Source organism: Poecilia latipinna, unplaced genomic scaffold (assembly GCF_001443285.1).
Source record: "Poecilia latipinna isolate Pla-1442-1.1 unplaced genomic scaffold, P_latipinna-1.0 Scaffold3697, whole genome shotgun sequence".
Classification (NCBI taxonomy): Eukaryota; Metazoa; Chordata; class Actinopteri; order Cyprinodontiformes; family Poeciliidae; genus Poecilia; species Poecilia latipinna.
Window position 1 is genome coordinate 79,747 of NW_015116313.1, and position 14,663 is coordinate 94,409.

General features: G+C 37.9%; 1 protein-coding gene across 1 annotated transcript; it reads right to left on the reverse strand.

The window, feature by feature from the left end:
* Window positions 1-2,795: 2,795 nt before the first annotated feature.
* Window positions 2,796-13,919, reverse strand: LOC106941485 (solute carrier organic anion transporter family member 4A1-like; the record flags this gene model as incomplete). Its single annotated transcript, XM_015024534.1, has 7 exons — window positions 2,796-7,365; window positions 8,182-8,330; window positions 8,430-8,494; window positions 9,190-9,365; window positions 10,124-10,286; window positions 11,733-12,003; window positions 13,760-13,919. Coding segments are annotated over 7 exons (1,155 nt in total), but the record flags the coding sequence as incomplete, so codon positions are not given.
* Window positions 13,920-14,663: the final 744 nt, after the last annotated feature.

Sequence of the window (14,663 nt, forward strand, 5' to 3'; positions counted from 1 at the left end):
GCTGCAGAACAGGTCAGTCTACCACCGGCAGCTAAACAGCAGCATGTCATTTTTTTAATTTACTCTAAACCGAGCGGATAATTATTATTTCAAATGAGGTCTGTTTGGTTAGCATAGCTGTTTACTCTTGACTAAATGAAAAATCATTTGAAAATTACTTTTTGAGCTAAAAAAAAACAACAAAAAAACAATAGCAATCAGTAAGCAGGCAAAATACTTTTTGACAGCATTTCACAGAAACCATAATTCACAGTTGGGATCGTTTGCAGACGCCATTTCAGATCAGTTCAAGAAGTCTTTATAAATAGAAAACTTTTATTGCCATTGCACTGAAATAGCACATCAAAATTAGTAATGCAACTTGAAAGTACGAGGTAAGACGTTCACATTGAGAGCAGAATTCACAGTCGGGATGGTATTCTCAGGGTAGCATGCTTCCCTGATTTTTTTTATCCAAATGTAACATTGATCCTTATGACCAAACAGTTGCACTTTAGTTTCATCAGACAGAAGAAAAATATGCATTCTGGCTTCTTTATGCTTCTTGTGGAGGAATGTCTTCCTCTTGCAGAGTAGTACATTCTTCGTTCTCTTATTACTGTGCCATTTAGCAAATAGAAATAATTAAATTAATTCTAAGTTTGGTCTGATTATTAAAAAACAAGATTTTTTTTCTTGTTGCTTCCAGTGAGCAAATTTATTTTTCGAAAAGGAAATGCAGCTATTGAGAAAAAAAAAAAAAAGTTTTATGTGCCTTTATATTCAGGCACACAAAAGTTATAAAAACATTTGGTTTCAAATGTATGTGTTGAAACATGAGACATTAAGGGTCAATGTAAATTAGAAAACATGGGAAATATCCTGGTTTTCTTTTTTTTTTACTCTTAGGGTGGTCTTCCTTGTTTACTTGTACAAAAATATATTTATTTCTATTGAGCCAGTGGAAGAAACCTGCATGTCTGTATTTGAAACAAGGAAAACAAAAACAAAAGAAACTGAATCCATCTCCTGCTCTGATAAACAGCAGACGCTCAGATAAGGCACAGGACACGGCGTGCATGAATGTGAACTGACGGAGCCATGGAAGTAAAAACTGAAAAAACAACATGCGTCGTGGTCAGGAGTGTACATCTCTGGATCCGCCATACATGGAGGCATAAATCAATCTTAAGGCGACATTTTCTACTGGCATTCGATATTGTTATGAGCGGTGTGTCATCAGTGAGCACTGAGTTTCCACATCACAGGTGCACAGCAGAGAGAAGCGGTTGAAACAGAGACACAGCTGATGGCCAGTTTGTGTCTGTGATGTCTTAGAGAAAACCTTTAAGACATCATTCTTAGTCTTTGTCATTCTTAAGAATGAAAACGTTGCTCAGAGTCTGGTCACAAGGCTAAATTAGTTGGTTTGTTAAAAGTTTTTCTGTATTAGTCACTTCATATCAATGATAGCAAAGGAGTAATTACATAATTCCATTAAAAAATATTTGTATGTTTCCTCTGATGTTACGACACAGAAAAATCAGGGTTGATCTGAGTCTGTACTTAACATTGAACACTTTCTAAATAACTTATTTACTTCCACCTGGTGGTCAAAATAACAGCAGGACTGTGACTGTTTCCTACAGGAGAAATAAAAGATCTCAAGCAAGCATGTCACAGGGATTCTTTAGAGTATTTTTTCTTAGTTATTTTGTCCTGTCAATATTTTTCATCAAGTAAAATCATATTCTTATTGCCATCAGTCTTTATCCAGCTGGACCAAAATTAATCATTGGAACATAACAAGCATTTACCTTTATCTCTTGATGTTTTAGCCTTTTCATTGCTTTCCCAAATCAATCCAGATAAACCAAATATGGCTTAAAAAAATAAATAAATAAAAGAAGTACAAAAAAACTCTTTATTGTCAAAGTGAAAACTGATTTGTACTAAATAATGACAATGAAATAAAACAATGAATCATAAAATAAGTGCTTGTGTAAATACTAACATCACTGCCAATCAGCATTCAGAAGATGGACCTTTGGCTGCAGTCACAACAGCAAGTCTGTGTTGATTGTTCTCAATCAGGGTGTGCATCTGGACTGCAGACTTTCTGCTAAAATATTCAGACTCTGTCAGGTTAGATGAGGATTGTGTAGCCCAGCCACATATTCCCTATGAGACTGTGTTCTGGGCTTTGACTGGGCCAATCCCGAACATCCATTTTGTTATCTTCAAACCTTTTCATGACTTCTTTTTAGTAAAGTAAAAGTCATGAAGTAACTTTTTTTCCTGACTTACATCGACACTAACTCTAGCATATTTAGTATTGATCTCCTGCATATTTTGTATTGTAATATTAGTAGTAATATGTGCAGTATTTACAGATTTTCTGTGGAACGTACCTCCCAACTCTACCAGACTTCTCTGCAGAGCATGTGAAAAATATTGAAAGAAACGTAGCTTAGCTGAAATAAGCACAATTAAGCTTCACACACTACCAACTGGTGTTTGCAAAGCAACACCAGGAGTGCGATTCACTTTTCTGGCCCTGACTGACTCAAGTTCGAAGATAAACAAGATCTTGAATGATACGTTTCGCCCTACTGCTAAGAAGTTTTTTCATTGTGTTTATTAATACGTTTTAAAATATATTCTTTGTTTGCATTACTAAAAAAGGCAGTTGTTTTAGAGCGGTATTGCTTTAGTCACTAACATTCACACCAGTCTTCAGAAGGTAAGTGATCGTGGCACAAAAAATATGAACAAATAATCAAACTGACAGAAAAAAAATGTCAGACGCAATGTCGTGCTGTTCAAATTTTGTAATTATAAAAACAGTTCACATTTTTGAGTCATTCAATAAAAAAAATTAAATTCACAGCTTCCATTAATAACATACTCCACAAAACCAAATTAATATGCAGTTTAACAAAAGGGTTTTATACATTTGTTATTCTGAGCTAGGAGACAGAGAAAAGCACAGATAAAATGATTTACAGATGTAGGTGAAAATAATTGTTTGCCATCAGTTGAAATGTGTGAAGGTCACTCATAACATGAGGATCGAACATCATAACGATACAGATCAGCACAGTGGGTTGGATCTGACATCACAAACAGGAGAATGACAGCAAAGACGTTCAGTACTTTTAAAATTACACCGCTGATTAAAAATTTAAGTGCAAGATATCATGAATAAATTATTTGCATAAATATGTTGATACAAAATAAAGTACAACAGTTAATTTGCAAAGCTGCTTTGGCACGATCGGAGAGTTACAGTACTGAAATAATTAGGTCCAAATGTAAAATGCACTGTGGAATTTACGGTATGTTACCAATGTGAATAATCTTTTTCAGGTCTAACACATCATTCAGTCACCATGCAAAACAATTTCCTTTATGAACTAAAAGATGGATACCTTGGGATTACTCAAACTGGATTTTCATGTGTCTACCTGCCTACTTTTGGGTATTATATTTGATCGACTTTGGTTTCACTTAACCTATTGATGAAGAGTGATCTTTTTGAGTTTTTAAATGAGTGAGGCTGTGTCATATCAAATAACTAGACAGCCAAACACTGAAGCAAAGTCACATCATTCCATTTGGGTTCAGGTACATGAATGCAAATGTTTGCAGTTTGCTACAGATAACTTTTAAAAAATCGCTTGCAACTTTAACATGCTGAATGTTCAAGCTGAATTATTGTGAAGATGTTCTATTATCAGACATTGTCTTATGTTTGGCTAAACACATTTATTTAGAAAGTCACAGGAATCTGAATTTTTACTCATTTGGGTTCAGAAAATATTTTAGTTTTATTTAATTTGTTGCCTAGAAAAATCTTCATCTTGCTACAGAACCAAAAAGATAAGGCTATAGATTAAAAAATATGTAAATTTTTCCCATAACCTTTTAGTTCCTATATCTAAATAAATGCAGTTTACTGAAAGGAATCAGCTGTAGATGACAGTTTTTAAAAAATATATGCATGTTTTCATTTTATTTTAAATAACATCGACCAGCATGTTAATATGCCTGTTAGATTTTGGGTTCATTCTCTTCAGCCCAGACATTCATCTGCCACTGTATTCAGATCCATCAAAGAACCACTATAGGGTAAAGAGTGCCATCTAGTGGGACATTGTCAAATAAACTTAATCACAGAAAGTTACCACCTTTCATCCAGAGGTGTGGTATTAACGTCCCATATCTAACATAAACACATACAGAGCGCTTAAATTCATAGAATTATGCAAAGATAGTCAGGCTGCAGGCGATTCCAAATATTTGTAGCCTGAAGAATAAACCGTAGGCATATTTAGGTATTTCCATCCAGCCTTGGCAAGGCTATTCATACATGTTTTGAGACATGCTGTTCATTGTTAAATCACATATATTCTAACATTTATTACCTTATCACGATAAGCTATTGTTACAAAATATCAATTTGATGTTTGGGAATTTCTGGTGAAGTTTGATTAGTATTTTGTTGAATTTCTTGTTTAAATCCATCTTTTTGCTGTTGGTATTTCTCAACACACCATTGCACAATCTTTTTAAAACATGATTGCACTAAAGAGCACTGTCAACTGGTAAATAGAGCAACGTAGGATATGTTAACACAGCAGGCAGATGTGATCGAATCCGCTTGTTTTGCAAAGATGCGACTTTCATCCGACTTTTTGAAGGCAGTCTTAACTGGAAAGTTCAAATATTTTTACCTCACAAAAAATTATACTTGTGCCACTTCCCTATGTGGAACCATATCGCATACGAACCCGATTGTTTTCAAAGCATCTGCAGTCCAAACAGTCATGTTCACTTTTATGTCATTGATGAATGACAGGCGTCATAATTCTGCATCAGCAGAAGCCAAAATATCATTACCTTTGAATCCAACATCTCCTGTACAGTAGCTTTCAAAGGTATTCATGTGCTTCTCAAGGTGAAAATGCGTTTGTGCTATTCATCTGTGGTGATAATCGACGTGCACATCGACATACATTTGCTATCGAGAGACAGACCTCTTGAGCAGATTTCACAGATTAACTTAAGCAAAGAAACTCGAAGCCAGACATGGACAAAAAAAGGAAGTCATCGCATTGAAAAACCACTAAAATCTCTTCCAATATTTCCAAAAGCGAAAGTGCAAAGACTGACAAAGAAAAACGCTCACAACTACACAACTCGAATTTCTTTTAAGAGAATGACTGATACAAACGTTTGACTGAAGCCACACTGAATTAAAAGGCACATGGCAGCCTGTTGGGAGATTTCCAGAAACCTTCACACTGGAGGAAGACCCGGCTGTGCTCTCCAAGAACTACTTCTTGGAGAGCACACTCCAACAGCATCACTTCACAACAGCAGAGACTCTGTAGAACTGTGCTGTTAGCATTAAGCTAAGTGCTACAAGATAATGTGGTAACACTACCATTGTGATGAGGTTGGAGTTTGAATGAGACCAACATGGCAGCGCTGCCACAGCTGTTTTTATGCTCCACTACCCAGGCTCCCTTGATTCAAATGTTTTATGCATGACCAATACCTTTAGAAAACACTCAGACTCCATCATGCATAACGGGGAGCAAACTGTGTTTTTAATACCTTTTCATATATTGTGGATGGTCTCTCTTAACGAGACCATCCACAATCTAGTTGAATTTTCACATCCTTGAAATTTACTGTTCTCCCTGAAGGCACCCTAAGAGCATGGAAAGCTGAGATCCTTGATTTGCCTCAACAACACATCAATTGCTTCTGATGGATCCTAACCAACAAATATCCCCTGATGTTATCATCCCAAGAATGAAGCAAGGTGATGGCAGACGTTTGCTCTGGGGTTCCTTTGGGACACAGAGTTCATAGCAGAGGGCAGAATTGTCATAATCATTTGTAAAGATTCTTGAAGCTAAATTACCTCAGACTACGAATATAAACCGCTGGGACAAGAGACACTGTAGTGTAATGGTTCAACACACGAGGAGTGACAAACAACAGCGAAAGACAAAAGTTTCCGCCACTCGTGGCAAAACCCAACACATGGGACACAGTAGCGATGACTGCAAGAAAAGTTGAACATTATTATCTTTTTTGTGTCATGTCACAAGCTCATGTGTGCAGGTTCACACATATAAGCTCAAAAATTCCCATGAGCAAATTTTGCCATTAACTTGCCAGGAGAAAGGCAAGTTAATGGTGCCCTAAGCGCCATAGGAGATGAATGGAGAGGGAGTGATGTCATCTCCTTTGTGTCGAGGCCTCAACAGATTCCACACTCAAGACAGAGCTGGAGACAAGGCATGTCCAAGAATGCTCCTGAGTAGTAAGAGTCCATTAAAAGTTCAGAGTTAAACATAACAGATCATCAACAGAATCTTATGTTACCGACCAACTCAATCAGAGTGTGGCAGAATCTGCCAGGAAGACTGGAATCAGTTGTCAATATCCAGATGTGCGCAGTTTCTAGAGACATTTCCAAGATCAGACACTACGAACTAATTTTTTTTTTGTTTGTTTGTTAAACTGTCTAGCAGCCTTCAAAAAGGGACATTTTGCGTTAGCTAACTAGGAAAATGGTAAGAATATGAATTTTGCATTAAAATGTTGAAAGCATAATAGTGGCTCAATACTTCCTCTGATGTAAAGGTCGTTCAGGACTCTGCTTTACTTCTTGTGATAAGAAGAATATTTGGCTACATTTTCACTGGCCTTGAGGTTTCTTACAGCATCTTAAACATGGCTTTATCTGTTCTCAGAAGACCGATTGTATCTTCCAGTCAGTCACTGTAAAACAACAGACAAATAGGAGATTCCTTTTTTTTTTAATTCTTTCAAAACCGCAAAATGTTTCTGTGAAGAGTCTAATCGATCTTTGAAAGATGGTGTCAAGCTGGACATAGTCAAAATGATACACACACCATCGCAGCTGGACTTGAAGTTATTTAGCTGATCAGATTTGAGTTATTTTTAGAGATGAAACGTTAAGAGAAATAACGTTGTGAGGCTTTTGCTGAGTCAAACATACATGTCAGAAACACATGCAGTCAAAGCACGATTTCATTCTAGAAGAGCAGCATGTTAGAAGTGCTACACACCCTGTCTGGGTGTATGTGCATTTGTGCGTGAAGGCATCCTGGGTATTTTTTTTTTTTATCACACAAACAGAGACTCTGTATTTGGAATGGAGGGTCTAAGATGTCATAACCTGGCATGCAGGTTGATAATGACGCCATCTTCTGGCAGGTCTTTGATTGGCAGGTCGCTTGCGTGCTCCGTTCCCTGGTCCGTGCTCTCGCAGCTGGTTTGAGGAGACTCCGGAGGTGGCTGGTAGAGAACGCTGGCTATGAGGAAAAAGATGGTACCCAAAAGCTGAAACCGAATACAAGTGTTAATAACCATCTTTCAGCAAAACAATATCACACACACGACAAAAAACACACCTGCAGCATTTGAGAGATAGATCTCCTGGGTGCTATCTAAGAGCACCACTTTCTTTTTCTCCCAAATCATGACAAATTGAAGTGGACCTTCTTAATCAGAGGGAGTTACACACCAAACATTCCTTAATTTGCATTAATACATGCAGAAGAAGCCATCTTGTGGTACTGCAGAAGCTAACATCCACAGTCTTCCTTATCTCTGCTCTTGGGTTTGCATCCAATGAGTGCCAAGGAAAACGAATGGGGCTTCTGGATTGGCTGGTTTGCGAACGCTAGCCAATGGTTTATTGAGTAGGATTACGTCTCAGAATTTCACCCACAAAAAGGCACAGGTCCACTGTAATGTCTATCATTATCTTCCTTAAAATTATTATTATTTTTTTTATTAAAAGTTTGCCTAAATAATCTATATTTCATTGTAATCAATACAAGCAAGATTCCTTTTGAAAAAAAAAAAAAAAACAAAAAAACATTCACTTGTCAAAACTGAGCTGTCCTCATCTCCTCAAAAGTGTGAACACAATTTGACACAGAGACTCTGCAGCTGCTGTCCTCTCATGTAGAAGCTCACCTGAACTATGATGGCTGATGATCAGCACAGACAAATTGTGCTGGAAATGTAAATCGATTATACAATGGGAGGAATCCCTCCAGGACCATAGTGAGGAACTATTTTTTGTTCTGTGCCACTTGCTTTCATTTTTATCATCTTCAAAGTGAAATGGTGTCTGACTAGGAATATTACCTTGAAGATGATTCCAGCAACAAGTGTGTACTGACTCATGGCTGAGTTGTGATAGATGTAGCAGGAGCCTTGATCACCGCACTGGTCTTGCCACAATAAGCAGGAAATATCAATCACTGAGCCAAATGCAATCGGCCCTGGAATACTCCCTGTATGGAAAGCAGTGGAACAGGAGGAAGGAAGAATTACAGTTGTTTTGGTTGCAATTTTGAGACTTAAAGCATAATCAGAGAAAGACTTGGGCCTACCAAGTGTGCGCACCAATATCCACTGGATGCCAAGAGCAAACGATCTCTGACTATCTGGTACACACCTGTACAGAACAGGGTTGGACAGATATAAAGACAGACTTCAACTCAAAGTCTAGTCCATGGCTGACTGAGTAAAATTCTGCTTTTTGGAAACTCAAATCCAAGGTTGTGACTTTTAGGCTTAAACACTTGTAAACTATTCCCTTGAGTTTACTCCTAACTCGTTTTCTTAAGGGCTCAGCATGGCTGAACTGCTGCTCTCATGATGGTCACATCATTTTCGGATGTTCGCTTTTGCACAGACCCTTCACGGTGCACAAAGGGGTTTACTGCAGCGGGAGGGGTTTCACAGGAGTCAAGCTCCTGTAAATGTTTTACCATGTGTTTAGAGAGGGGACTGTTACAAGTTACCCAGGGGAGGTTTGACAAGCGAGGGCAGGTGACAAAATGACGTAATTTTCAACATGTACCTGCAACAATGAAAATTGATTTCAGCAGTTCGGCTTAACCACACAGAGCCCTTTAGTTTTCTCTAATGCCGCCTGATGCATTTACTACACACACCAGGATTTACACTGCAAGCTCTTTGCTGCCATCTAGTGTCAGAATTATGGCAAACTACATTTGCTTTTTATCTCATTTTCACTCTGATGATCTACATTTGTATTTATTGGCTGTGCTATATATCAAGTAATCCATTTCGACTCAATTTAGCATCTGCTTAACAAAACCATCCTTCTGTTGTCGTGACACATACCTGAGAGTGGCAGTGAGAGCTGGGATGCTACAGAGAAAGGTGAAACAGATGATGACGAAGAGCAAGGAGAGGAAGACTGGCATGTGGTGGCAGGTGCTGCTGCACTTCCCTGTCAGAGCGAAGCCCTCCTCACCCCACGAAACGTTCCCCACCACACAGCCACACCCAGAGTACACCTGAAACACCGACACAGGTATAGTGTTCATCACTGAGCTTTTTTTTTTAACGTTTGAATTTTGAAAATTTATTTATTTTTTTTCAATAAGGTTTTTTCTACATGTCTTTTATAAAAAATAATAAAAATCAGGTTCCTTATTGTTCCTGTGTTTCTCAAAATTAGGCTATGGGCAATTTAGTTAGAAACAAGTAACTGTGGAGTAATATTTTGCTAACTAAATATGACAACTGAGAAGTTCTATGAAAATGTGAAGTTAAATGTGTTGATCTGACTTCACATTTAACTAAATTTAAATAAATAAATTAACATTTGCATTTCCCCATATGTAGATTCTGTGGCAGAGCTTTGTGTTCTGTTTCAAAGAGCTCTCTTGCTCTTGGAAGGATTGCTACATGTCTTTAATAAATATGCAGATTCCTTATTGACCATGTTCCTTGTTCAAAAATGGGTTATGGGTAAATTTGTCAGAAATATGTCACTGTGGAGTACAATTTCTCTGACGTTAGAAAGTCAAAGCAAAACATATAACTTAAAAAATGAACATTGCCGTTTTTCCCCAGGTATAGCTGCTGACGAGCTCTCTTGCACACATTGGAAAGTTACAACTTCTTAGTCTTCTAATTAACTCTGCCACATCTGAATGTCTAAACACAATAGACATTCAGGAACCTGCAGATCATTCTGAACTGCCTCAGCTATCGCCCGGGTCATGTTCTTCCAGTCTTACTGAAGTAAAACAAGCAGTGTGTGCTGTACCTGTCTGCCTGTGGACGGTTGTGTGTGGTTGATGGAGGTGCAGCCGGCGTGGCACGGTGAGTAATACATCACCCCGTCCGCCCCACACACTGGGTTGTACACTTCTCTGGCACAGTTACAAGCTGCATTACAACTCACTGTGAGGTTCATGTCCAGAGAAGAGCTGCAGAGAGAAGCAAAGGAAGAAAGACAAGAAGAGAAAGTCAGTGAGAAACAGGTGGAAGCAGGGGCCCAAAGAAGGAATTTGGTCTGTTTCAATTTGGCTAGCACCACTTTGTTATGTGATGTATTTTTAGCCATTGGCTAGTGGTTAAGAGGAGAATAAATGAGGCGTAGCATCTTAAAATGATGCATACTGGATTCTCTGAACACACTCTGATATTAGCGTAACATCATGTATCAGTATTGACATTTCATGTACACACTTACTGTACTTCTGCTCAAATAGGAGCAGCACTACTTCGACATATTTTGCTTAAACACAAGTAAAAACCAACTATCAATGAAATTACTCCATAGTAAATAAATGTCACAGGTCAACATGCCACTGAATTAAAAGGATTTCCTGTATGTGGGTCTGAAAAAGATATAAATAATAACCCTATGTATCTAATGCTGGCTACATCCTTTAGCTTCTTTAATGAAGTACATTGTTTTACCTGATTTACTTGTTTTGTTATTTTTATATATAATGTCAGACTCACTCAAATAAGCTTGATAAAAATAAACAGTCTTTCTCTAGAAGACTCCGGAAATGTCATTTTAAACTTATAGTTACTTCTCCATTTCATTGTTCTACAGCCTTTGCTTTAAATGCAACAAACTCTGACTCCTCCTCACTTATTCCTTTTGATTGCACCACAACACAGACATCTTTGCTGCTTTACTGGCTGTGACCTTGCTTTCCTTTGAAATTAATGAAACAATAACTCCTTGGGTTACTTCTTATCGGGTTGTTCTTTCATACATGGTGGGCTCTGTTCTCAAAGCTTAATGCATTATTCCTCTTAAACTGAAACACAATAAAGTCAGATTAAACTTTTATATAAGGCATATGGAGAGCTGCTGTTACAACAGATCAACTGATGAACATATTTATGTAGCTTTAATATGTTATTAATTGTTAGATGCAAACTTCACTGTTTTTGGTTAATTGGTCTGCCAATTAGGATTTTGACTGATTTAACATTTTCTTCCAGAGGACAACAAATTCATACAGTACATTTATGTATATTTCTCAAAATTTAAGAAAAGAAGGTGACCCTAACCCTAAAAAGTACTTCATTACAACATAGCACACTATAGGTCATTAACATTTCAGGGATTTATTAATGTAATGAATGAAATGAAATACATGAAATGAAAATAATGAAATTAATTTAGAATGTATGATTATTCAGAATAATGGAGATGGTAGCTTACGAAAACCATCTTGTAATTACATAAAACAGTGATAACAGAGGACAGGTGTAAGGATGCTAAACTTCCAGCTAGAGCCAAGCTGAAGGACATATAGAACTGATTTCAGCCCAATATGGACACCTGGAACAAATCAAAATTCCAGTCTTGTTGCTTTTTACCTACCAGATGTAAAGAGAATAATCCCCACCTGTTTCTGAGTCGCGGTTTCTTGGGTTTGTCATACAGATGTTTGTAGTGGTCCAGTTGGTCCTGCCCCATCAGCCCCAACTGATAAGGGGCCGTGACCCCAGCCATGGGCACGTTGGGGCAGTGGACGAGGAAGATGAAGATGGCGAGCAGACTGACCAGAGCACACATCATGCAGAAGCGTATGATGCCTCTGCAACGCAAGTTCAGCCTCTTCACGATGTAGCCGCCTGTAAAAGTACCACCGCCCCCTGCTGGTACCACCATGTATCCTTAAGAGGCACAGAAAAAAAACATAGACAGAAATAAAAAAAAAATAAATAAAAAAAAACATAGTTCGGCTTAGAGGTAAATTCACTTTTGAATAAAAAAAAACACAGTAAGCTGTGGCATCAACTTATTTTAAAGTTATAGGAAATATTAATGGTCAGTAGTGAGTGCTGACAATTTTGACTGGTCCTTTAAAGGTTTTATCAAAGATATGAAACATTATGAGTATTACAGTATATAGTTAGCTTTTGCCCTAGTTAGGGTTGGACAGGGAGAAAGTGATAGTTCAGATGAGAAGATGTAGACAAAGAAAGAGAAGAAGACAATGAACAGAGTCTCCTTAGAGTGTACAGTGAAACCAGGACCGGGAACAGAGACAAAGGACGAAGTAAAAGAAAGAAACAAAACTGAAAGAAGGCATCAAGTCCACTTTTTGGTAAGAACAGTGCACAGAAATACAATCTGAAATCTGATTCCTGTTTCTCACTGGCTGAGAGACAAAAAAAAAAAGAGAGAGAGAGAGAGAGAGAGAAAAAGAGAGAGAAAGAGAGATAGTGGCACATATTTTAAAACTCTTTCCACATCTTTTTCGCATATTAACTGGCATTTATCCTATAAAAATCCAGCTTTTAAACAAGCAAATGTGTTAGAAGGAAAAAATAAAAAAAAAATGCAATAACCCGATTGCATGGTTATGCACACCTTCAAACTGATACTTTATTGAAGCACCTATTGCTTTCAGTTTTCTTTGGTAAATGCCTGTGAGCATCCAACATTTTGATTGTACCTCATAAAGGTTCCCCTGTGAGGATATCTCTTCTGTGAGATGTTGTTATGAACTCTGGCTACATTTGCCTTGTTGCAGTTGCATTGTTGCCTTGCAGCAAGAATGTCTTGGGTCCTTCCATACAGTTTGCTCCATATGTGCAAACTGTACGGAGATTGGATGTTCTCCCTGTGCATGCGAGGTTTCTACTCTGGATTCCTCTGACAGTCAAAAAACATGATTAGCTATGTTTCCATCCAACTGCTCTGGAAATTTTGAGCACTCTTTTAAAATGCTTCAAAAGAGGAAATGCAAATCAGGCATGTTTCCATTTACTGCGGTGAAGCCAATCAACCAGGCTGTGCAAAACCTTCACTAGATGTTGATGCTACTCATGACTGTAATAAACAAGATGCAGGCATCTTGTTTAAACATCTCGGAAAAAATGGAAAGAGTCCTCTCCGCCAATCTCCAAAGTTTTTGTCACCAGCTGCAAAGTGCTGCTTGGATGTAATATTGGGTAGGATGAAGCTCACAGGGAGTGCTGGATTTTGTGCAATGGCAACAGAAAAAGGTGCCAGGAAAATGTTTGTTGATTGTACATTATCGTCACAGTTTTCGATCACGGTATTGTAATTACATATTTTCCTGATATTGTGCAACTCCAGTACTGAGGAAGACTGAATGCTGGGTCAACATTAAATGGTAGTCTCAGAAGGTTCACTTGTGCAACCAGGATATTGCTGTTTTGCTTTATTGCATTAATTCCAACAACAATAATACATGGGAAAAAGCTAGCACTTTGAAATAGTTGCATTGTACATTACATTACCAAGTTGTCTCTTAAAACTTGGTAATATTTTAAGAGACATTACCACATAAATTGTCTATATGTTAAATGTTCAGCATTTTTTTCCCTCTGCATGACCCTGTAGAAAAAGATTAAATAGATGTTCAGTCCTGTCTGCAACCCTCCTTGCTCGGTCACCTACCGAACAAGGTGGCAGCTTCAGATGCACTGAGACTGAACTGGGACTCCAAGAACTTTGGTCCAAAGGTGGACATGCCTGCGATCAGCGTGGCCTCAGTGGCTCCCGCTAAACACAGGAAGAGGAAAGTAGGGTTCTTCAAGAGAAGCAGCACAGATCTGAAACAAGTTAGAGAAGATCGTCAGTATGTGTATTCTCTTTGTGGGTAAATAAGCCTGAGCTTTATTTTTTTTAATTAAAACAGTCCGCAGTAATCTCCCCAGGGTGTAGACAGATAATCACTGCACTGGACCTAAAGATAAATAATCACGTTACGTAATGTTTTGGGTAATCCTCGCAAATCCCGAAAGAGACTCGGTCAGAGATGACGTCATTCTACGGGCTTATAGTAAGCACTGTTGTAACCTAAAGAGTCAGAAGTGTCACTCACCTGCGACGCTCTGCTCTAATGACTGCTATGTTTCAGCTAGTTGCAACATTTTGATAAGAACCTACTCATTCTTACATAAATGTTTGGAGTTTATATGTAGGACTGATAAACTTTCACACAGATTTGTCATTTACTTGAGAAAATATTAGAGTGTGAAGTACATCTTTCAAACTGTAATAATTCAAACAGTTTCCACCTGCAGTAAAAGGAACCTGTCACTATCAATCTCTTATTTCAGGGGTTTATGCATCAGGACTAAACAAAAGAGATCTTGTTTTTAGAAGGTGCTGGGAGTGTTTCGAACCTTAAATGCACAAAAATGCATAACATTTCAAAACTGTTATGTATTAAACATATCATAAATGAGGGGAAAAAAAGCCATGGGAAGAAAAACAAAGCGTAACCTGGCAACAGAGGGAGAGTAACATCAGCATGATCAAAAGAAGTTAAAACATACATGCTTACATACAACATACA